General features: G+C 42.1%; 1 protein-coding gene across 1 annotated transcript in view; it reads left to right on the top strand.

Annotated features, from left to right (window-relative positions):
- LOC134533117 (protein stoned-B) overlaps positions 1 to 24,652 on the top strand; it is a 41,428-nt gene that overhangs the window by 2,951 nt on the left and 13,825 nt on the right. Inside the window, exons 3-12 of the mRNA XM_063370384.1 lie at positions 178 to 347; positions 3,058 to 3,235; positions 7,806 to 7,939; positions 9,806 to 10,032; positions 11,259 to 11,493; positions 13,724 to 13,892; positions 17,213 to 17,327; positions 21,617 to 21,783; positions 23,174 to 23,325; positions 24,160 to 24,370. Coding sequence (XP_063226454.1) covers positions 178 to 347; positions 3,058 to 3,235; positions 7,806 to 7,939; positions 9,806 to 10,032; positions 11,259 to 11,493; positions 13,724 to 13,892; positions 17,213 to 17,327; positions 21,617 to 21,783; positions 23,174 to 23,325; positions 24,160 to 24,370 — 1,758 coding nt within the window. The remainder of the gene's footprint in view (positions 1 to 177; positions 348 to 3,057; positions 3,236 to 7,805; positions 7,940 to 9,805; positions 10,033 to 11,258; positions 11,494 to 13,723; positions 13,893 to 17,212; positions 17,328 to 21,616; positions 21,784 to 23,173; positions 23,326 to 24,159; positions 24,371 to 24,652) is intronic.

The raw sequence follows: 24,652 nt of genomic DNA, 5'->3' as shown, positions 1-24,652 counted from the left end.
GGTTTGCATTTAAATTTGTGTACTAATACCTAGCCTCACTATTGATTCAAATGATAAAGGAAATGCCTAAATTACACTTGTTTCTGATACCTGCTCGCATTCGCTAAAGGAAAAGTGAACAAAGAACACGTCCAAGTCAAGCCCAATCGTTGTGCGTCACTTGGAAAACGTTTTCAGACCGAAGACCACAGAGGAAGACGCGACGGTGCCCGCTCTGGCGCCTCCGCCCAAGAGTCCGGTGAACAACAGCGCGTTCACGGACTCCACGCCGCGGTTCAACCCTTTCGACAAGAGCAGCGAGGCCGCCTCGGCGTCGCTGCCGGGCGCAGACGCCGTCGCTCTGCCAGGTACCGCGTCACGACGTGTGGTTGGAACCACAGGGCGTGGTGTTGTGGTACAACACATCGTTCACTGTTGCTTTTCATCAGTAGCGGATCCAGAGAGGGGGGGGGGGGGGCTAAGGGGCTCAAGCCCCCTTCAAAAGCATCTGGGTCCACTATTGTTTTAGTGTTTGCCTTGATAAAGCCTAGCCTCAGATGGGTCAAGCCCCTCCCAAACCAAAATCCTGGATCCGCCACTGCTTTTCATGTGTGACATCTTAGCTCTCGGTATCCGGCATTTGGTAGGCGCAGATAGCTTCGTGAATGGAACGAAGTTGGATGAAAAGGGAAATCTTTTAACCTTGGTGTTGCCATCTGTGGCAGACGGCACGAACCAAATCTCACAAAGACGAAAGGAAACATTATAGTTTTAACTATTTAATGAATTTCAACAACATTGGCATCATTTTAGCAGAATTCCTTGTCGAAAATCCAGTACAAAGCATGGGTTTAGTATTTTTGGTCTTTTGAGCTTTCATCGGAGCAGTTTCATTAAAAGTTTAAAATTCCGCTCTGCAATTCGAATGATTCAATAATCGACGTATCGTAGCTGCTCTGGCAGCAAATCCTAGCGCTGGGTGCGGATACTACGTGTGATCCGCGTCAAGAAAACATAATTTGCTTATATATTTATCACGCACGGCATTGTTTTAAAGAAATTCTACGTTTAATTTCATGTCCGAGTTTCGTGTTATACCTTAGTGTATTTGCAACACGAGAACGCGTGCATTTGTTTATTACCGAGGTCAGATGTTGCACGTCTCTGGCAAGCACCGAGGGACTCACTCGATGTCGTTTCGAGTGAAGCTTCCACACAGCCGGTAGGTTAAATCGAGACGATGACGTCGTGTGACACAGCCAGTTGTGGTTTGCTTGACGGCGAAGAGGGGATGCGGGCTCTGGAGTTAGGAGCTCGACGATACATTCGTACACCTCTAACTATAAAGTTTTCATTTCCAACGATGTGTTTTTGTGTATACATACTTCTATAATATTATAGTTATGCAAAAACAAACTGATTTGACGAAATAACAGGGGTTGTAAATGCATGTTATTATTGAAATAATAGGGATTAATTACGTAATATTTGGTTTAAACGTTTTCAGGGAAGGTAGGTAATTATATTTTTCGGCATGTACGGACATTATGTATACGGTTAGCACACAAAAAAATGACAAGATCTGATTGTTTTAACTATCTTCGTCAAGAGGATAGGGCTTTACAGGCTATAAAGCAAATATAATATTTCAAAACAATTAATATATAGCCCTGTTGACGTCAATGTTTGGTGTACACGCCAGCGAGATCCTGATAGACGCAGTTGATCACAGATGGAAATCCTAGCCACTAAGCTCTCATCACAAACCATCTGCTACACTCGTCTTCAAAGAAGGGATTGAAGCGATGTTATTTTGGATCCCCCATCCTTTTTTTTCTTTCTCACATAAGTTAAAAAGTGATATTCCTCTATTCAAGTTACAGTCTTTAAACGGACATATCCTCTGGACCATAAGATTTAACGAGAATATCTAAGAAAAATTAACACAGTAAAATATATATTAAAAATTTTGTTGAAAGACTTAAAAACATAATTGATAACCTTGGAGACAAATAAAATTTTAATTTAGATATTTACGTCACATCTTTTTTTTCAGAGCTGTCATCAAAAAATTCCCAGTACGCCTACAATGGTTTCAGCAGGATTTGAATTAAGTATTTATCAATTATTAATTATTTACTGTTAAAATTCTATACCAATAACTGTTATGCTTTCATTACACAAGTCTAAATATAGATGATACAATGTATTTTCTTAAATTACGTTTGTTGCTGCTTAAAAAAAAAAAAAAAAAAAAAAAAGAGAGCGTGTAACTCAGTACATGTGATAGAAGTGAAACTTCTTTGGCAATTCAAACCTCCAATCGTCAGTAAATCTTAAGGGGTAAAACGACAGATAGAAATAAAGAGATAAATATGTATGACAATTTTAAAAATAAACATGAATTTAAAAAAAAATATACACACTTTGAAATAAGCTCCAACCCCGCTGTGTTGCCCTCTGCACAATCACTCCCTTACTAGATGCCAGCAAGTCGGGCTGGCGTCAGGCGTAGGCGGGGGGTCACTATCCCTGCAGCATGGTGGGGTTCAACCTGAGCCGCACGCTGCCACGTGGAGCCCGCTCAATGGAACGGGGCTCAACAAGTTCTCTGCACCGTCCACAACCTATTCTCCGTCTTTTTGCGCATTGCATTTCAAGGATACTGAATATTTAATTTTAAAAAAAAACTGTTATGCTTCGAGATCATAGCACGATCATTAAGTTACATATTTAATAAAAATAAATTATAAAGACCAAGGTAATAATAGAACAATATTATATTATTGTACTTGAAGCAATTTTTAACTTATATTTAGAACATAAACAAACATGGCTACCACCGCAGCCAAGTTCTCGGCTACTATTGGTCGCCCGGAGCAACGTAAACGGAAGAGCTCTGCGTCTACGTACCTACTATTGTAGAAACTCTGTTCCGTGAGAGCCGTCTCCGGTTTCCGTGTCATTGAGGAACGGGTCTTATACAGCGGACTTGGAAAGCAGTTTTTGCGGAACATCAGTCGGCGTGCTCGAAGGAAGAAGTGCGGGGGGAAGTGGCGAGCCGCGGCCTTGTCGCAGGGGGCGAGCCGGCGGAGGGCGGCCTCCAGAGGACGGACTCGCAGGAGACGCCGCCCACGCCGCTGTTCGACGACGACGTGTCGCAGCCCCTCGAGGACTTCCCGCGCACGGTGTACACCGGCGACGGCTGGGAGATGCACCTGCGCCAGCCCAACAAGAAGAAGATCACCGGCCAGAGGTGAGGGCTGCAAGGCCGGCCACGAGGTTACCGCGGGGACGCACCACAACGCCGAACGTACAATAACGCCGAAAACCATAACGCCGAAATGCCAAATTGACCACAACGCCGACAGTTAGAAAACTGCTGTGTACCACGACGCCGAATTAACCACAACGCCGAAATACATTAACCCCGAAAAATGTCATTGCAGGACTGCCACAAGGTTAGGTTAGGTAAGGTTAGCACACAAATTCATTCAGTTGTTTTTCATTTTGCTCCCGCAGCAACATTTTTCGGCGTTACTGTATTTCGGCGTTGTGGTACACAGCAGTTTTCTAGCTGTCAGCGTTGCGGTCAGTTTGGCATTCGGCGTAATGGTATTCGGCGTTATTGTACGTTCGGCGTTGTGGTAACGACCCGGTTGGAGCTCCGCATCTCCTCGATGCTGAGGTCTTTGGGCATGATCAGGGGACTGCGAATATTAATATATATTGACGTCGTCCGACCGAAGGCCACCCTAAATCCCGACCTGCAACCGCCAGTATTCAACCCCGCTAACGGAACGCGCCCCTAGCCATGGCCCACCCGAGTCAGGCGAGCCACCACCAACCAAGGTAAAACCCGGCCCCCCAATAAACAGACCGACATTACAGCCGACCACGTTGCAAAAACACACACAGTATATAAACAATATTACGTATAAATTAAAAGTTTATTAACGAAAGTGCGACGTAGGAGTGCCCGGGCACTCACGTGTGTAAATGCGTCCATACGCGTGTGAGTGTCCCCCTGGCGGCCTTCTGCCTAGATTAGTAAATTAACCCATGTGACATAATTATTAACCCTTTGTGTTTCGTTATTACCCCCCACCAGAGCAGTCCGGCAAGAGACGAGCAGTCCGGCAAGAGACGAACAGTCGCTGGTGTGACGTATAATTTAAAGGACATAATTCGTAAACATACTAACTCTAAATTGTAGAAGGGACGAGTGATGGTAATTTAGCCTTAATAATTAATGTAGGAATTTAGCGCCCTTAAAATCTCTTATTAACGTGTCACATTAGAAAATAACGTAATGAGGTCAACCCTGGCGCGAGGGCCACCGAGCCTCGGCCGGACGCCATGACATGACGCCAGTACAGCGCGACTCGTGGACCGGGGCGGACGCACGTCCCACGGAGAGACATCATCCATTGTCTGCATTGAACTCACTTCTGGTAATTATAGTCACTTCCTCGAAACCTCTTTTTACTAATCTCCCCGTGCGTACCCGGTCCAATTTTCGGTCCAGTACTTAATCCGTCCGCATAACTTTTAAAACCTCCTGCACCACACTTGGTCTGCGGGGTAGTTTCAGTATACGGCACGGGCCGCCTCCCGAACCACAGAACTTTAACTAAAACCAGTCGCCCCGGCGCTGATACCACCCCGTAAGGGAACTTGGACGAATTTAGCTGCGGTCCGCGCTCCACCACAGTGGACGCGAACACCGCCTCGAGACATTGATATATGGGATTGGCAGCCTCCAATCACCCTCACCCCTCTTTAGGGTAACCAGGTTCAGAACCGCCGAGTGCCACGCTAACACGTAACATTTAGTAATCTTGTGCGACGCCTTGAACCTGGAACGTTTTTTTTAGTAAACTTGTGCGACGCCTTGAACCTGGAACGTTTTTTTTAGTAAACTTGTGCGACGCGCCACAACGTAACATTCAGTAAACTTGTGCCACGCACCATCACGTAACATTTTTGTAAACTTGTGCTACGCCTTATTACGTAACTTTTCAGACTAACTTTGTGTAATTGTGTAACTTCTGTATTGTGTGACGTCAACCTCTGTACGACGTGGTGTGTAATCAACGGTATTACACCAAAACCACAGTCGCATGAATAAACGACGCACGTCATTTGTTACATTACTTCAGCGCCTAATCAATTAACCACCCGACTCCCAATCACCACCAAGTAGGGAATTCCTCATAACCCACGCAACAACGCCGACGGTCCTAGTGGGCCACGCAGGGCAACCGACCCCACGACCCACCTATCGACTAGGAACAGAGCTAGTCTGGCGCCCACCCGGAAACACTACATCGACAACATCCATTCCCGCTAGGAGCCGCACCGGGACTCGAGCCCGAGACCCCGGACGACGGCAATATATATATATATATATATATATATATATATATATATATACATACATATATATAATATTCTTGAATACTTTGAGATTTAATTCAACAAGTTCGTTACCAATAGATACAAGTGGGATTCATTTACATAAAAAAAAATCAAATGAAAAATGTAATTTGTATGACGTCGAGAAGATTTATATGAATTTGGATCTGCTTTCCATAACATAAGCGCAAACATACATTTTATATTTGATAAATAAACTGTAGTTAATATTTCAAATTATTCAAAATAGGAACTCTATTTTTCTGAAGTCTTTATAATCAGTTCAGGGACGTAGCCAATGGGTCCGGACCCCTCCCTTCCAGGATTTAAAATAAGAAAGAAATAAGAAAAGACGGAATTTGTATTAAATGATAGCAACTAAGCTACATAAGGTTACAGAGAATTCATTTTAGAAGGATTATTTTAGGTAGAATAATACCCAACATGACGCATGCACAGAAGCGGCAGAAATAATTGTGTTTCCAAGTAGGCTTCATGTTTGCACACGGTTTAATGTAAGCATGCCTTTCATACAAACTTGACATCTGTGATTCATGTACATATTAAGTAACATTAAATATATATTTCTTTATGACTCATTCTAATGAAATCATCCAACAATTGACTTAAAAAACCAATCAAATTAAAACAAAAATATAAAATGTTCATTTTTCTTTACTCAATAAAAATCATTTCTTAAATTACTGTGTTTAAATGTTGGAGTTCTAAAAGTCAAATATTCCCTGAGTTTTTAGTGTGACAGTCAATTCTGGATCAACAATACAAATTTCAAACCTAGAATTAAACTGACTTAAAAAATAATTGATTGCCGGGTATTTTATAGTCTTCCATTTTACACCACTCTATTACGGTTCCGTGTATTAGAATTGTTTCATAATTCTGTACTTAGCACCAATTTTTATTGGACTCATGTGAAAAAAACGTTTCTCAAGAAATCTTATTTGATTACCTATAAATTCTGAATATTTTGATTCAGTGAGTGTTGATGAGATAAGGTGGAATGAATGAGAGGGTTACACAGAAGATCCATAACTTAGAAACACACAAGATAGAACTTTCTAAGTTATGCCTTTTCTACTTTACATGTTTCTAAGTAAATACATTTCTAAGTTATGTGGTTCTGCATTGTGTGTTTCTAAGTTATTCTACTTATAAGTAATTATTTTCTAAGTTATGTTTCTATGTTGCATGGTTTGGCATTGTGTTTCTAAGTTAACTTATTCTAAGTTATGATTTTTCTAAGTTACAATGTTTCTAAGACGTGTGTTTTGGTGTTGTGTATTGAAGTTACATGTTTCTAAGTTATGGGTGTTCTAAATTATTTTTACGGACGATCATTGATGGATTGACATCTGTTAAAGCATAGAACCAGGAGGGTGATATAGAGGCACAACTTTAACAATAGAAATTGTTCGCTTTTACACGTTTTAACACTGGGGCTGATCTTTTTTTTATTCCCCTGGATGCCGGGCTGCGTTCAAGACATGCCTAACTAGAGAACACGCTGCCTAGCATTTTGACCAGAGCTCGACTGACCTTGGAGAGTGATGAAAGTTCTAAGTTAAGTGGGTTTTTTTTTTGAGGATTCAAAGTTATGGCTGTTCTAAGTGGTGTTCTGCTAATTTATGTGTGAATCCCGGGGGGAAGGAGGGATGCAAGTGACCCAGCCACTAGACTGCCGAGGCCTGCAGGGTAGTAAAGAGAGTACACGTGTGAACGCAGCGTATGTGTTTTCATTCCATGGCAGCAACGGGACAGTGCTTTGCCCCAGGGTCCTGCGGGTATTTTTAAAATATTCAATTTTCGTGAATAATTTGATATTCGTTTCAACATTTCAAATGAAATATTTTATTTTATGATATGTACAGCAAGTGGGACTCATTCATTAAAATGTTTATTGTAAAGAGTGTAACATTAATAAAGCTAAGAAGATTGTGCAATTTGGATTAGTTTACTGGAAATTGTACATACATAATTTTATATGCAAGAAATAATCTATGATTTTGATTAATAATGATTCAAACTTCTCTGTATTTATTTATAGATATAATCAGTTGGATCATCAAAACCATTAAAAAAAAAACTTTGCTACTTTAAAAAAAAATTGCATTGTCACATTCTTAATTTTCTTGAATATTATGTGACATTTTATCGGTTCTGTATTTGTTTCTCTCTTTTTAATTTTACTGTATTTTAGATATTGTGCTTTTAATTTTTTTTTATTCTTGGATTCCTTTGGAATTTGAAAGAAAATAACTTTCACTTTGTGTTGAAAAATCACTTAGCAAAATAATCAACATCCATGAATAGTAGTTATAAATTCTTTTCAAAATTTCATTTGAATAAAAAAAAATAAAGAGGATTGATGGAAGTGCACTTCCCCGCAGGTTCTGGAAGAAGGTGTTTGTGCGCCTGGTGAGCCAGGGAGACAACCCGGTGCTGCAGCTGTACAACACCAAGGACGACAAGGACCCCTTCCAGGAGCTGCCTCTGCAGGCATGCTACTCTGTGTCCGACATAGGTATGGCCGTGTTTCGACGTGGTGCAGCACGTGACAAGAGTCTAGCGGCAGCACCGCTACTTCCTGCAACTGGCTGCAAATACCGCACCGCTCACGCTCGTTCCGGGGCCGGCGGCGCGATCCCGAAACGGGAAGCCTTCTTTTCACTGACGAGAGAGCCAAACGTCCGATCGTGCATCTTCGGTGTTTTTTTTTTTTTTTGTTCATTGTAAATAAATATGGAGGTGTTGTTAAAAGGAAATACCATAAACAAGGCAACGGTATTTATTTGTAATTGTTTTTAGAGGAAAATACCTAATTGAAGAAACGTACTTCGTGGATTTGTATATTTTTCATACCGTATAAAATCTAGAAAGTCTTTGTCTTCCACAAATATTCTCGGGACGCCCCATATTCCCTTGCAATTTTACGCAACTTGTAATTTTCAGGTAAGGACATGATAACTAATGGTCAATTAGGTTAGGTTAGCTACATTATTAATACTTTAATACATTGTGAGTGATTGATTTGGTTAGGATAGCTACATTAAAGATACTGTGAAATAATGTAAACGGTTTCCTAGCGCTGGATAGCTACATATTAAAAAGTTATTTGCTAAGCAACCATAAAATGATTTTACATTTTTTTAATGTAGCTATACTTACTTAATATAACCAACCATCCAATAAACAGTCTGTGTGGCTTTTTTTATACTGGAGAGAAAAAACGATCGCGTAAAAATAAAAAAACATCCAGGGAGTAGGCGCTCCCGATCGGCCAACTTCGGAAAGGCTCGGCATTTGCAGCCAGTTGCAGGAAGTAGCGGTGCTGCCGCTAGACTCTTGTCAGCAAGAGTAGGGATCGCAACGATATATCAATGTATCGGAAATATCGATATTTAAGGTTCAAAATATTGATAAAATCATGACGATAATTTTTTTATATAGATAATTTGTTCCAATAATATTGAATTTGAATAAAATAATATTTTTTCACTTAAAATAATTTCCCTCTTTTATCACATGATCGTCGCACGCGCGTAATCATCACACCCATATTTTAGGGCGTCAAAATTTTGATTTAAAAAAAACCTCTCACGTAAACGTTGCATGATGTTTTTAGTCCCGCTATTAGATGCCGAGCGCTTTGTGTAGGTATCTCTTCCGTATAAAACTATGTATTTTAAAGTATAAATATAATATTTATTCAGAATTTACCGCGTACTTATTTAAATAACGGAAATACAAAGCTGTCTGATGTGTAAATTTTCTTTTAAAGACTTTTTAAACGTTATAATCTTCATCTGTTCGTCTGCGTCGCCGCGGTGTACCGCTTACAAAAATGTAGCCAGAGCGCTCGTTGCAATCATTAATGTTTGGTCAACACATTCAAATTGTTTATCTTATCTTATTTTTGAAATATTTCTTCATAGTTTGCCATTAGCAGATCCAACATCGTGGCAGAGCTGTGGGGTGAAGTGTAATGCATTGGCGTAGCTGTGTTCACAAAGTTGGGGGGGGGGACAAATAATGATTTTGATGTCATGTAAACCCATTCCCCTCTTACTAAGACGAGGGGTCCGGGGGTCCTCCACCGGAAAATTTTCATTTTAAAAGTGCAAAATAGCGCTTTTTAAGCAGTTTTTGTATCTAACCATTGGATACATTGATGTTAAAATTATTATTGTTTCCTTAAGATAAAATTTGAGAGTGAAGAAATTACAAATAAAGTTGGGCAGAATAATATTATAAAATAAAAACATCACGGTCTAGAAAGTTGGGGGGGGGGAAAACCCCTCCACCCAAAAAGTTCAGGGGGACACGTCCCCCCTGTCCCCCCCAATTCCTACGCCCCTGGTGTAATCCCGTGCCGCGCGTGTGCACCCAGGCGCCCAGCAATTCGACATGTACGGCAAGATCTTCACGGTGAAGCTGCAGTACGTGTTCTACAAGGAGCGGCCCGGCGTGCGGCCGGGCCAGGTCACCAAGGCCGAGCGGCTCACCAACAAGCTGAGCCAGTTCGCCGCCTACGCCATCCAGGGCGACTACCAGGGCTGCAAGGAGTTCGGCAGCGACCTGCGCAAGCTGGGACTGCCGGTGGAGCACGCCCCGCAGGCAAGCCGCGTCCGCCCTGCTCCCCCGCGGCCTGTTGCCTGTCCGCAGGACAATACAGAACAACTCTGGAAGACACAGAGAGACAGCACAGAGAAATACAATATTATACCTCGGGTATAAATAGTAATAACCGACATTCTTTTGAACTGTGGCGACAAAGAAATGAATGTTTAGGAAATCAACAGGAATAAATTTTTGATGTAGCATTTTTTTTTGTATTTATTGTTATTTCTAATTTTCGTATGAAACCATCAATAATGGACACATCTAAATTTTAAAACACTTGAAACTTTTACACCTGAGTTGTTCAATTAAAAAAACTTCAGTTATGCACAACGTATGCACTAGTAATTATACTTCCCGCGATGAAACAAAAGCATTGTATGTACATATTTTCGAATATGTTTTCATTAGCTATCCTCCCTCATCACAAGAATCATTTCAAAAACATTTCAATTCCTAGGCTTTAGTATATTTTCTTATTTCAGAAGACTGAGTCCCATCTGACACAATTGTTGTTCTTTATTTACATTTTTACTGCTCTTGGTTTCATCACTTGCAACACAATACAAACCTTCCAAAACTGCTACACACAGAAGGTTGTCATTTGTTATCTGACCAGCTATTTGGTGTGTTCAAGGTCTTGGAGAGTGGGAAAGCTAAGGGTAAGCATATCTTTCCCACAAATGAAAGACTCTTTTATTTCAGCAGGTGGACTGTGCCTGCATCCAACATCATCACGCACATTGCTTTCACGCTGTTATATCGTGTGGTCACCTGACCTCTTGCTTACTTGAGAAAACCAGCTCCCGAACATTGTGATGTTTCACTTAACTGCGCTTCCTCACAGGAGGCTCTGGCTCAGAGCTCGTGTTGACTTCAGTTTTCTGCCTTTGCATTCCTTTAGTTTCTGCCATACCCTTGGCTCTCTCTTTCTCTTTCTCTCTTTCACACAGTCTCACACAGACAGTCCCACAATAACACACACCTGTTATATATTTAGTTTTTTTTTTGTGTTTTTGACTCTACCTTTCATACTGTATCTCAGGGAAGAAAAACATGTGGATATTTTGCTTATGTATTACCAAATCACTTATCAGTATATATTTTAATTAGACACACTGCTTGTAAAACCAACAAATATGTAGGTAAACAGTAAGTGCCAATGTTCATTCAGACATACTGCTCGGACGATGACTCTGGAAAGTGTGGTTGGCTGCGGACAGATCTCGCAGCTGTTCAAGATCGGCTGCCAGTCGTACGAGGACCTGAAGCAGTTCTGCATGACGGTGGAGGAGTCCTTGTTCCGCATGTCGGCGCACCGGGACCGCGCCCTCAACTACAAGACGGAGGAGGTGCAGATCACGGCGGTGGACGAGCTCTACGTGGAGCAGGACAGGCATGGGCACATCGACAAGCAGATCGCCCGGGTGCGGCTGTTCTTCCTGGCGTTCCTCGCCGGTGAGGCTCTAACTGCTGTCTCGCTGTCTTCTCCACGCTGCATTACATAGTTGTCACTACTGTGGATTCTCATTACAAAAGTACCAAGGAGAAAACCCACCTCCGTTGGTAGTATTTAATAATAAAAGTAAGTACTTCGTACTGAACGTTGATTTCAGGGGAGATATGCATTTGTTCAAACTTGAGGGTCACCACATGGTTGGTTGGGCACATGAACCCAGCTAAGACTCAGTACCATCACCCGTGTGGGTACTAAGGCCCGATTCCTCCCTCCCGCATCTGACCATGGGAACTCACCCGCTTACAAACGGTAGCAGTTATTTGCTGATGAGCTCTTAAGACGACCCAGACACCTCAGTTCTACGATGCGCACACAGGTGATCAGGTAAAATATGCTCACCGAGTTTTGGCGTGAGCAAATTTATTAGCATAATTACTCCACATGTTAATTGTCCATGGTGAAGGAGTGTCCCGTAACAGTGGTGTGCGGACAAGGACTACCAACCTCCGAGTTACTACAGGGGCTTATGCAAGGAAGGGGAAGATTAGGAAAGTGGGGGGGATATTCCTACCTCTGCAAATCCTAAAAACATCTTCAAAAACCCTTATTCACCACCAGAAAAGGAAAGAATTTTAAAATGAAATTCTGTGTATGCAACTGGATTCAATTGACGTTAATAGTAAGATTGTTAGGTTAATGTTCCTATTCTGTCAGACTTTGGACAGATTTATTTATTTCAAGATGAAATGTGTAGCTAAGCATGAGAGCAAAGAAATAAATAAAATAAAATTTAGTGCGTAAATAAACTTAGCTTACAGACACCGATATTCCTTACCTGTAACATTAAACATGTTGTTTTACGTGAAATAAGATTATCGTAAGCTGTAGATATGATTAAACCATTTTTTTTAAATTTATCATAAAGGACATCTTCTGTAAGTATAGTGATATTATATTAATTTTCGCTGAACTCTGCAGCTAACCCGGGCAACTGTTGTCTGGTCTGGTTAGAAACTGGTCCGACAGAACGAGGTATCACTGTGTGTGTTTTCTGGTCTGGTTGGGAACTGGTCCGACGGAATGAGGTATCACTGTGTGTGTTGTCTGGTCTGGTTGGGAACTGGTCCGACGGAATGAGGTATCACTGTGTGTGTTGTCTGGTCTGGTTGGGAACTGGTCCGACGGAATGAGGTATCACTGTGTGTGTTGTCTGGTCTGGTTGGGAACTGGTCCGACGGAATGAGGTATCACTGTGTGTGTTGTCTGGTCTGGTTGGGAACTGGTCCGACGGAATGAGGTATCACTGTGTGTGTTGTCTGGTCTGGTTGGGAACTGGTCCGACGGAATGAGGTATCACTGTGTGTGTTGTCTGGTCTGGTTGGGAACTGGTCCGACGGAATGAGGTATCACTGTGTGTGTTGTCTGGTCTGGTTGGGAACTGGTCCGACGGAATGAGGTATCACTGTGTGTGTTGTCTGGTCTGGTTGGGAACTGGTCCGACGGAATGAGGTATCACTGTGTGTGTTGTCTGGTCTGGTTGGGAACTGGTCCGACGGAATGAGGTATCACTGTGTGTGTTGTCTGGTCTGGTTGGGAACTGGTCCGACGGAATGAGGTATCACTGTGTGTGTTGTCTGGTCTGGTTGGGAACTGGTCCGACCGAACGAGGTATCACTGTGTGTGTTGTCTGGTCTGGTTGGGAACTGGTCCGACCGAACGAGGTATCACTGTGTGTGTTGTCTGGTCTGGTTGGGAACTGGTCCGACCGAACGAGGTATCACTGTGTGTGTTGTCTGGTCTGGTTGGGAACTGGTCCGACCGAACGAGGTATCACTGTGTGTGTTGTCTGGTCTGGTTGGGAACTGGTCCGACGGAACGAGGTATCACTGTGTGTGTTGTCTGGTCTGGTTGGGAACTGGTCCGACGGAACGAGGTATCACTGTGTGTGTTGTCTGGTCTGGTTGGGAACTGGTCCGACGGAATGAGGTATCACTGTGTGTGTTGTCTGGTCTGGTTGGGAACTGGTCCGACGGAATGAGGTATCACTGTGTGTGTTGTCTGGTCTGGTTGGGAACTGGTCCGACGGAATGAGGTATCACTGTGTGTGTTGTCTGGTCTGGTTGGGAACTGGTCCGACCGAACGAGGTATCACTGTGTGTGTTGTCTGGTCTGGTTGGGAACTGGTCCGACCGAACGAGGTATCACTGCGTGCGTGGCGCGTGTCGGCAGGCATGCCCGACGTGGAGCTGGGGCTGAACGACATGTGGCGCCAGGGCAAGGAGGTGGTGGGCCGCCACGACATCATCCCCGTCATCACGGAGGAGTGGATCCGCCTGGAGAACACCGAGTTCCACAGCTGCGTGCAGCAGGACGAGTACCAGAGGACACACACCATCAAGTACGCCAGCACGGCACGGCTCTCTCTCTCTCGCCTCTCGTCAGCTGATGCAGATCTTTACTGCGGAAAATGTTGTTAACGCCCCAGTAACCGAATTTATGACGTTATGTTTCGATTACTAATATTGTGCTAATTATATGGTACATAACACATCTTAAGTACCTATTACACAGTCATGTAGCTATTTGAAACAAACACGTCCTATTAGTTTGTATCCCTCACATACAATTATATTTAAATTAAAAAAAAAAAAAATTACTTACTTGAAACCTTTTTTTTTGGCTTAGTGTAGAACAATATTGGAAGTGCTTTAGCAGACAAAACATTTGTGCTGGATAAAAAAAAATTTGGTCTCTTTATGTTATTGCTGGCATTGAATACTTTCTTTCCGTTTGTACTAAAAAAAAAATTTGTCGATGCTACACCGTCGCATAACTGCTCAGAGCTACTGATGCGAAAGGCCACTTAGCCATTATATTTGTTTTGTTTGCCATTTAGCAGACAAAAAAGAATTATAATTAATTGGGATACTTGTTATCTTCCTTCACCTCCCCCCTTTTCAAAAACAACCCAAGAACTATTGTCCTACGTCAAACAACCATGACAGTTGGAGAGTAAAGAAGCCAGTTAAAGGAAAAATGTCCAGAGAAAAGGGGGTGGAAAAGGGGGGGGGGGGGGTGAAATAGCTTACTTCCCGTTGTACTCCAAATAGTTATTCTTGTTCTCACTAGAGAGCTGCACTGCAAAGGTTTCCTAGGGTAAATTTCTAGTTAGGATGCAGGTATTATCTCAAATGAAAAAAATGTATTTTCTGCGCTCTGTACACTCGCATCCGTTCACTGGCAGTTTTTGGCGCCTCTTTTGGCGGTTTATTCCCACGTTGCTTTTGATAGTACCTCTTATCTGCTTCTACCTTTTTATTATTATTTTTAGGAATTTTAATCACACTACTCTTATAAAAATAATTGATACTTGTAAAGTTAATTGCACAAATCAATTTTATTCCACACGAATAAATTAATTGTAGATTATTTAAATAATATAAAATTATAAAATAATTATGGTAGCATCAATCATTAGCCATTAGAAAAACTGAGGAATAGACAAACACAAGCAGCGTTACTAGAATTCCGTAACATCACTGCTGCATCATTTTTACCTCTCCTTCTGCTGTCTCCCTTTCTGGCCGTTACAACTACATATAGCATGCTACGCTACGTACCTATCCCCTCCTTCCTTTTGTCATCTTCCCATTCGACCGCTAGTGCATGCGTTGGAGTGGCGTCACTGCTTATGCACTCTCCTCTACTGGTTCCCCTACCACGTACCTAACTATTCCCCTCATGCAATTGGAATTTTCGTAACACTCAAATATTGTAGCCCCATCAGCAAAGATTTTTCACTTCAAAAATACTATTTTATATTTAATGGTAAATATTAAAATGGTACAACCATTGGGTGTACTGAAAAAGTAAAAGCTATAGCATGCTGCTATGTTGCTGCATCAAATCCATAATAGCGTAATCATCTTGGTTAGTTTGCGTAATCGCAGAGATTTACTTTCCATGCCACCATTCGCTGGTCCCCGATCACTCGTGTGTGTGGGATGTGCAAGTAACCTGCATATCTTAAGTTACTTGAAGAAACACGTTGAGGGCTGCGCGCACGTTCCCGGTGATTTTAAGAAGTTATGTATGGGCGCCACCACGTGTAAGGGCACGTGGACCCGGCTGAGTCTCGCTCTCAGGGCGTGACGTAGCCCAAGTGGGGACGAGTTACCAGCCCTTTCTACCCTATCTATCCAGACCTGGCTCGCTCTAGGCGTCGGGCACGCCACACTCCTAGGCTAAGTAGGCTCACTCACCACGTGGTTAAATAAAGTACTCAGGTTTTACTTATACCCAGATTTAATTCCACGAACACGCTTCCCTCCACGCACGTTACACGGTTAAAAAGCCTGAGGCACGAATCGACTTAAGAGAATGCATGGTCCACACACGTGGCCATGCTGTAAAGTCTGCTTAGTACAATGGTTAAAAAACTCGACTGAGACAATTAATTATTAATGCAGCCCGCCGACCGAGAGCTGCCCCGAGGAATGACGGACGAAAGAGATTTAAGAATTAATTAAGATACAGAATTACTTGATCAGTGGTTCACAACGGTTGAGGTCCCCGGGGTGCTGGCGCGTCTGCTCTCGGTCGGTGATGAAGATGAACTGGGGTGAGAGCTCTGCTCGTCTCGACTAACATGGCGCCTCCGCGCCAACACAATTACCGTTATTACATCCTGTGATTCCGTGCCCCGGCGAAAGTTAAGTAAATTATAGGTTAACATTAAAAAATATATAAAAATTACTGGCAATTTAAAGTTCATTAATATTTACTTAGTTAATGATAATTTATATAAAAACATTCCTACTCTCGTCCAAGTCCGTGCCTATTCGGGTCCGCCCGGGCAACGTCTGTGGTTCTTTCAAGTAACATGATATTTAAATTAAAGAATATGTGAGTAACTGCACAAACACTGGGGCAAAAATGAATGAAAACAAAAGGTTTACAATTAACATTAAACTTAGCAAATTAGGGGGTCGCCGCACTGCTTCTAAGCGCCCTCTTGCCGGGCTAGACACACACGCACACACGCACGCACGAGCGGGAGGTTTGAATAGAGATGGTGGTTGGGCGGTGTCATATCGGGCTCAAAGGGGCCGCAGGCCCGGACGACGTCAACGTTTCAGATAAAGATAACAGAGTGATGCATTCATTCCCTAGCTAGCAATGGTACGAGCCAATGGCAGACGCAACCTAGGAACTTTGGGAGGGTCATTGACAGGATGTGTTTTGGGCGGCATGGAACACCTCCCAATTAAAGAGGAGAGTCAAAAATTTATAAAAATGCTTAATAAAATGTTGAAAGACCATGTTGAGGCATTTCTGAGAAATTGGAAAGTCATTACTAAAACTATGGTTTAGTCTGATTTTTTTTAAAGAAATTAAATAGAGTACAGTAGACCTAAAAAAAAAAAAATTAAACATTTTTGTAATAAAAAAAACCCTGACTGACTTATAAGTACAGGTACGGACTGGAATAGATTATTATTATTACTACTCTAAAGGGTTTTTTTTGGGGGGGAAGGGGGTGGGGGTGGTTACAAGGCGAGATGGGATTGCCCCAATCGCCCCTCCCATAGGACCGGCCACCGGTAGGAGCTCGGAAGGTGACGTGGCTACTCCTGTCTGCCTGTTGTGTTGGTACTGACGAGCCTGGCTTGTGTGCTACTAACCTGACTGACCCGTGTGTGGCCTGGCGCGTGCAAGGTTCAAGCCGCCTGACGCGTGCTACATCGAGCTGATGCGCTTCCGCGTGCGGCCGCCCAAGAACCGGGAGCTGCCGCTGCAAGTGAAGGCAGTGCTGTGCGTCACCGGGAACAAGGTGAGGAGCCCCGGCGCGGGGACTGGCACTTCGCCCCGACTGTGTGCACTGGGTCCTCACTAACACAGCATGCTCGTGTGGAGAGGTCTGAAGGTTCCATCCCAGCACCTTGTCTGCAGCGTGGAAATGGCTCGCAACTTGTCAACTGTTGTACTGTGCAATTATTTTATCATGTGATAAATTGTAGGGGTCTGCGAGTACTCCAAGAATATTCTATATTCAATTTAACATTTAAAATTATATATATTTTTTAATTATTTGTTACCAACAGATGGGCCTACACCGTGAAATCACATTCACAAAAAAAAAATATATATTGATATCAAAATGTAACATGTATGATGATTTATATAGAAATTTAGATTTGCACTGCAACATTATTTACACATTGTTTTATATTTGAAATATAATCAATGATAATGATTTAAAACTATTGATGATATTATATTTTATGCATGTAACCAGATCAACAAAACAAATTTCAAAATTAAAATTGTCCTGTTTAAGAAAATGCATTGTCCGTTGTTTTTTTTTTTTACTTTATTTTATACCTATTTGTAATTGTTCCATGTTTATTTCTCTTTTTTTATTTTACTGTATTTTGGATCAATTTTTCTTTGACTCCTGTGAAGTGTGGAAATATATTTCACTGTATGTTAAAATTTGATTAGAAAATATTTTATATTCTTGAATATTGTGATAATCAATTGAAAAGAAAAAAAAATGCATTCGCAGAAAATTGGTGAGATGCTGTTAATTGTGGGGTGTGCAACACCATTGACACTGAAGTTCATCAAGTCAAGGTGAACTACGATACAGCAAAAGGTCTTTAATGCAGTATTCTAAGGTCTGGCGCATTCTGTAATTAGGCACTAATGGAGCCGCTAGCGTTCTGCATTGTTTCAGCTAGATTCTGGCTGTTGATCTTGGACGCCAGGTTCGTTACTGTAATGCCAGTGTTTTTAGTTCACTCAAGAGTACTTCATTACTGTCGGTTCTCATTTCAGTTCAGTGTTTCCTGTTTTGTAGAGGTTACTTTTCACGTTTGGTATTCCCGTTAAAACTGTACTGACGGTTGATAATCCAGCATGGCCGGGGTCTCGAATGAGCCGGGTTAAAGACCTTTCACTCTACTGTGTTTGTAACACACTAGACACACTTTTTCTAATAACTAATAAGGTCAACCACCATCCGGCCTGTGGGTGATGTGTTTACAGTGTCACCCATGTAGGTAGCTTTATAAGGGGTCGTCCATTAATCACGTGATGTTTTTTTAGCAAATTTTTAACCCCCCCCTCCCCCCCTAGTGATTTGTGGTGAGGTTTCAGAAACCCCCCCCCCCCCCCCCCAAATTAACCCCGTGTATTTTTTGGTGCAAAATATTTTTAAAAATTTTGGAATATTATCTTTAAATATAGGTATAATCTAATTTAATTGTGGAAAATTAAGCACAGTGATAAAAATGTCCAGACACACATTTAGGTTGCAGGTTTATTCTCACTGGCATTAAAATAATAAAGGAAAGGCTTATATGTGATTTACGCATGTATTCGGCGCCAAAATCACAGTCTTACTGGCGACTGGCAAGCCGAGCCGGGTGGTTCATGTTGCGGCGGGCTGGGATATTGTTGCCTGGCTACGGCGAGTCAAGGTCAAGCAACGCTTTTTGGTTTAGTAGAAATCGGGCGGAAAAAAAAATACACGTGATATCTCTCTACACCCCCCTCCCCCCTTGTGATATTTCGTGATTTTTCCCAACCCCCTCCCCCCCCTTTTCGAGCCTCACGTGATTAATGGACGATCCCTAACGGGATGACCTAGTGACAGATCGTATCAGTGTTTAAAGTTATGTTTCTGAAGAATTCTTCCTTGTCTTCGTGCACACGATGCGAAAGAGTTCCAGGAACCAACTGATAGTTGGCCAATATCGGTAGGGATACGTTCATCTGTGGAAAATGAGGCCTCAGAAATTGCAATCATTAACATTGAGCAGAATTTTTTTGATGAAATAACTTATCTTCTTAGAATGACATAAAAAAATGTGAGCGAGTCTTTCAGTACTCACAGCAGACCTGCCAACATTCAAATTTAAAAAATCATGAGGTCCTCGATAAAAATTTTCAGGCCCATAAATACAGGTTAGATATAAAAAACAACAAATGAGAATCTTTAAATTTAAGTGACATACCTGTACATATGTTACATGGTCTCTGCTTCAAAATGTATTTCAACAAATTATAGGTTGCAGATTTAATTTAGTTGAACATAATTTAGCGCTGTCGTGTAGTGATCATGCAGGGCCGCAACTAAAAAATATGTAAAATAACATTCTGCTCGTGTAACACTATTATCACTGTTCACAGCAAAATTAATTTTTTTATTGGAAGCAATAATACACTTCACGTGTTAGTTGTGTTTTTTGTAGCGACATGTTTCACAATGTCTCCTCTTACACTATGCGAGATAGAAAAATCAGCACGGCACATGCTACAAAATGCAAAATTGCTTCCTTTACAGGACTCGAGTATTGATGGAAACTCGTTACTGTAAGCTTTCGTAAAACTTGTTTTGTAACTTTAACAAACAAAATCTTGGGGCCCCGAAAAATCGTGAGGAAACACTATTTTTGCATGAGGGCGTGAGATGGACCTTAAAATCTTGAGCCTCACACCAAAATCGTGAGAGTTGGCAGGTCTGTCACAGTGATGTGTAACATCTAAACTCGGTACTGAGCAAATTCATGTATTTTCATGTGGCAAATACACTTATAATATGTAATGCGGACACTAAGTTTCACATAGAATTCTTTAAAATGATGCCGAGCACAAATTATGTTTTCAACTACATTCCTCTACGAAAATCGCATGTATTTTCCGCTCCAGTCACCAAAATTTGCTACTGGAACAGCTACGTAGGCTATTGAATAATTTAAACTATATAACGAAAAGGCCGCAATAAAAGCAAAGAAGGCCTCTCATTGGACCTGATTTTCGACAATGAATTTTATTAAAATACTACCCATATTGTTGAAATTCATGAAACAGCTAATATTATTAAAAATTGCTTTGGCTTTGTGAACTTTGGTTCCCACCATCCGCCACAGATGGCAGCACCGTGGTTGCTACACATTTCCGTTCCCTGACTTCCGTCGCACTCACAAAATTACTCCCACCTAATGCAGTGTACCGAGAGCCAAGATGTTACACATCAAAAATTAAAAATTATCCTAGTATCAAGCAGCCAGGCCACGCCTGCAGGTGGCACGCTCGTAGCCGGACAAGGGTCCGTGGTGGGAGTCCCACCCGGCTTCATGAGCACTGAGTTGGCGTCCAGGTGCGCTGGAGCTCACTTAAATCATTGAAGTTCCCGTCGCCCTATGAGCCTGCCTGCCTGGACACACAGCCATAGCCTGGGACAGGTTGTACGTGTTAAATATCACTAGGAGCAATTCAGGCATTTATCACAATGTTACTTTCAAAAGAGAACTGCGCTTTGCAAATAAACGTACGGGGAAGGCGGGTGACCAGAGTGTTTTGTGTGGTATGTTACAACTCTCAAATAAATTTACCTTTTGTGACTCATTGATAAATCGTTACCAAAACTACGGTTTCATCTGATTTTTTAAAAGTACTAAAGTTTAAAAAAATTAAACACAATACAGTAGCACTAAAAAAGTAAAATGATACATTTTTGCAACAAAAAAAACTAAACCGACTTCTAAGTAGAGGTGCGGACTAAAGTTTTGTTTTAAAGATTTATAATCTTTTAAAAAAAACTCAGAAACATTTTTACAAAAAAGGTTTTTTTTAAGTTTTGGCTGTACAGCATAAACTTTTCTCTTTGCAGTGCACAATGTTGTTCTTTTGAAAGGTACTTTGCGAAAAATGGCTGAAACGTGATTAAGAATACCCCAGCGCTCAACTGGGACTCTAGGTGGGCGGGGCTGCTGAGCTTCTGTACATCTGTGCAGCGTATAGATAGGGGCGGGCATTTTTCATGAAAAAATTTGAACGAACACTAGACTGCAATAAGGTATGCATGCACCAGCAGTTTCCTCTTTGCAGAAAGCTACTTAGGACACGTTAGTTTCCGCACTGAAGTACTGTGATTGGTGTTCTAGCAGTAGAAATGTACTTGAAGTAAACTCACCCAATCAGAAACACAGATGATGCTAATGTGTTTTAACTCTCCGCTAGTTTCGAAATCATTTCATGGAAAAATAGCTGCCCCTACGTGTGAGGTAAAACCCTAGCAAGCAACAAACTGCCTCACGAGCTGTTCTGCCGCAGGTCCAGCTCAAGGCGGACATCCTGGTGCCGGGCTTCTCCAGCCGCAAGCTGGGGCAGATCCCCTGCGAGGACGTGATGGTGCGCTTCCCCATCCCCGAGTGCTGGATATACCTGTTCCGGGTCGAGAAGCACTTCCGCTACGGCTCCGTCAAGTCCACGCACCGGCGGTACGCACCGACATCTCGGGACTGCGATGTCCTCTCGGATGGATTTCACCTTCAACCTAAATGACTCATAATTTCTTGAAATGCCTCTAGTTTTCCCTTTACTCTTTCAAATTTCCTTTTCTGAGGGAATAATTTTTTCTATTTTCACAAGTAAATATCCTCGGAAATCATAAAAAAAATTCCAGGAGGATTCAATAACCTTTCAGGAGTTGGTTCCTTAGAAGGCTCTATTTCAGGTCATTACTTTGACTTTCAATACAAATTTTTTTTTTTTTTAAATCTGATTATTCAAAAAAATGCAGGTTCTCACAGCCACGTGTACCTATCCGCAGGATTAGCCACACAGAGTGAAATTTCTGCTGCTTCCGCGATGTCTGGTACTTCACCCGGTGTTCCATTGCAAATATTGACTATCTAAACTCCTTAATTTTCCTGACCTTTCCTGACCCGAACAGAAAACACTCCTTGCCAACTTAAGATGTTCTTTAACATTAAAAATAAATATTCAATTTAAACTTATGGAAAGACGTTTAATGGTTCAACAATTTTACTGCCCACTTATACATATTGACATAAAAAGGTTCATTTCTATCTTTATCAAGGCAGTTGTAGAAAAATTAATGAAACCACAGTTAATTTGGGTTATTATAATGTACTAAATTCAAATTCAGTAACTGTCTCAAATTTAACCTAGATAAACTGGGGATGGTTTTTTACCTGACTAAATCCTTGTTTTAAGTCCAATTCATGTCTTCAGATATACATTTGATATAATTTCAAACTTTTACCAACAATTTCTAAAATTTTTAAGTCTTTCTGATTATTCCTGACTTACGGACAGCGCCCTTGCTACATTTTGTAGTTGACTCTGATCCTACTGGTAGCACGGCACAAACAAGTTCGCCCAAAGCACACTACAGTTTTGTAATAGGAAATACGTACTGAACAAATAAAACTCACATGCAAATATACACAGTAGTAGATCCAGTGTGATAATACCAATCATGAACTCACTGCAGTGGCGGATCCAAGGTAGGGCACCAGGGGCAAGTCCCCCCCCCCCCCCCCCCCCCCGGAAAAACCAGTTGTCTGCTACATTAATATTGCCGACAAAAATGATTGTTTCTGGGACCAATAAAATATTTTAATATAATAATGAATTTCTTGTAGAATCATAAAATATGGTGGTTGGATGTTATGTGTAGTGTGAGTAGATTAAATGCAAATTTAGTAATTTTAAGACATTTTTTCTCTGGCTACTCTGAAATCCTAGAGTGCCCCCTCCGAGGTGAACCTCTGGATCCGCCATTGACTCACTGTGATCTGTGAGGTAACTGTGTAACCGGCTGGCTGTGGAAGATGTGGGCAGCACATGTGTGGTGCCCGCCAGGACCGGGAAGGTGAAGGGGATCGAGCGGCTGCTGGGGGCCGTGGAGACGCTGGAGCAGTCGCTCATCGAGGTGACGTCGGGGCAGGCCAAGTACGAGCACCAGCACCGAGCCATCGTGTGGAGGATGAGCCGTCTGCCCAAGGAGGGTCAAGGTGCGACACTCTCTCTGCTGCTGTCACTCCCCCCTCCCTGCCAGCATGAGTTTACCCAGCTGCTCCTAGTTCGAGTTGCGACTACTGTCAGCTGTTACAGATCCCGAGGTTTTGAGTACCCACACACATATATCTGCTCTTTATTGAATTTTGAAATGCACACCATATATCTATTAAGGTTAGGTCTCACAAGCCCAGATATCTATTTTATTTTATTATCATTACCATTATTAACAGACTTTCCTGAGAACTTATTCTATTAGCTCTCTTGCATTTGTTCATTCTTTGAATGATTCTTACAAAGGGGAAGAATGATTCAAAACTTTTTTTTTTGGGCATACCCCATCCATCACTATTGAGAACGGAGTCCTGATGGATTGGAACAGGTGATAGGAACTGGAGCATGTTGAGAAAACTCACCAGCTCACTGCAATATCTACCATGCTCCCCAATCAGTGATGGGCAGGAAACAATTCTTTTGGCAGAACCAATTCATTTGAATCAGTTCCAATTACATGATTCGTTCAAAAGATTTGTTCATTTCGTTCTTTTGGTTCTGGGCATGGGATGTGGCTCTTTATCAAGTCATAACTCATTTACCCTTTCAAGTATTAGTTACGTCTTTTGGGCCTGGATGGTTATTGTTATGTGCTCGGAAGCTCTGCAATGTAATTTTATCTGGACAAACATAATATAATTTATGGTAGGAGGAAGAAGCTAGATACATACAAATCTTTATTTTCTATTAAAAAAAAATGTAATTTTAAATAAGCTGAATTAAAATGTATAACAAATTAGAAATTAAGAACACACCATGTTCCCCTCCCATGGCAGGAGCGTACACGACCCACGCCCTCGTCTGCAACATGGCGCTGACCTCGTATGACCAGATCCCCGACCAGCTGGCCGAGTACTGCTATGTGGAGTTCACGATGCCCGCGACCCAGGTCTCCCACACGACGGTACGCTCCGTGTCGCTGGTCGACGGGGCCAAGGACGACCCCCCGGAGAAGTACGTCCGCTACCTGGCCCGCCACGAGTACAGGTGAGCTCGCCGCGCCCTTCAGGGGGATATGTGGCCTCGCACGCTGATGTCCCTGACGCTGGTAAGAAGCTTACATCAGCCATGAGCTACACGTGCTCAGAGGCTTCAGGGAGTTGGTATCTGCGTCCGCTACCTGCCTCGCCCTTGCTGGTGATATGCGAAGGTGAAACCCCTCGTGCTGCTTTAGCTAAATTCTAAACTGTGAAAACTGCCAGGTGATCAATTAAAAAAATTTACAAAATTAAATTTTAAACTAAAAAACTATTTGCAAGAAAAGCAATG

Source organism: Bacillus rossius, chromosome 6 (genome assembly GCF_032445375.1).
Source record: "Bacillus rossius redtenbacheri isolate Brsri chromosome 6, Brsri_v3, whole genome shotgun sequence".
In the NCBI taxonomy this organism is placed as follows: domain Eukaryota; kingdom Metazoa; phylum Arthropoda; class Insecta; order Phasmatodea; family Bacillidae; genus Bacillus; species Bacillus rossius.
The sequence above is the reverse complement of the archived record's forward strand: the minus strand, read 5'-3'. Positions and strand labels throughout refer to the sequence as shown.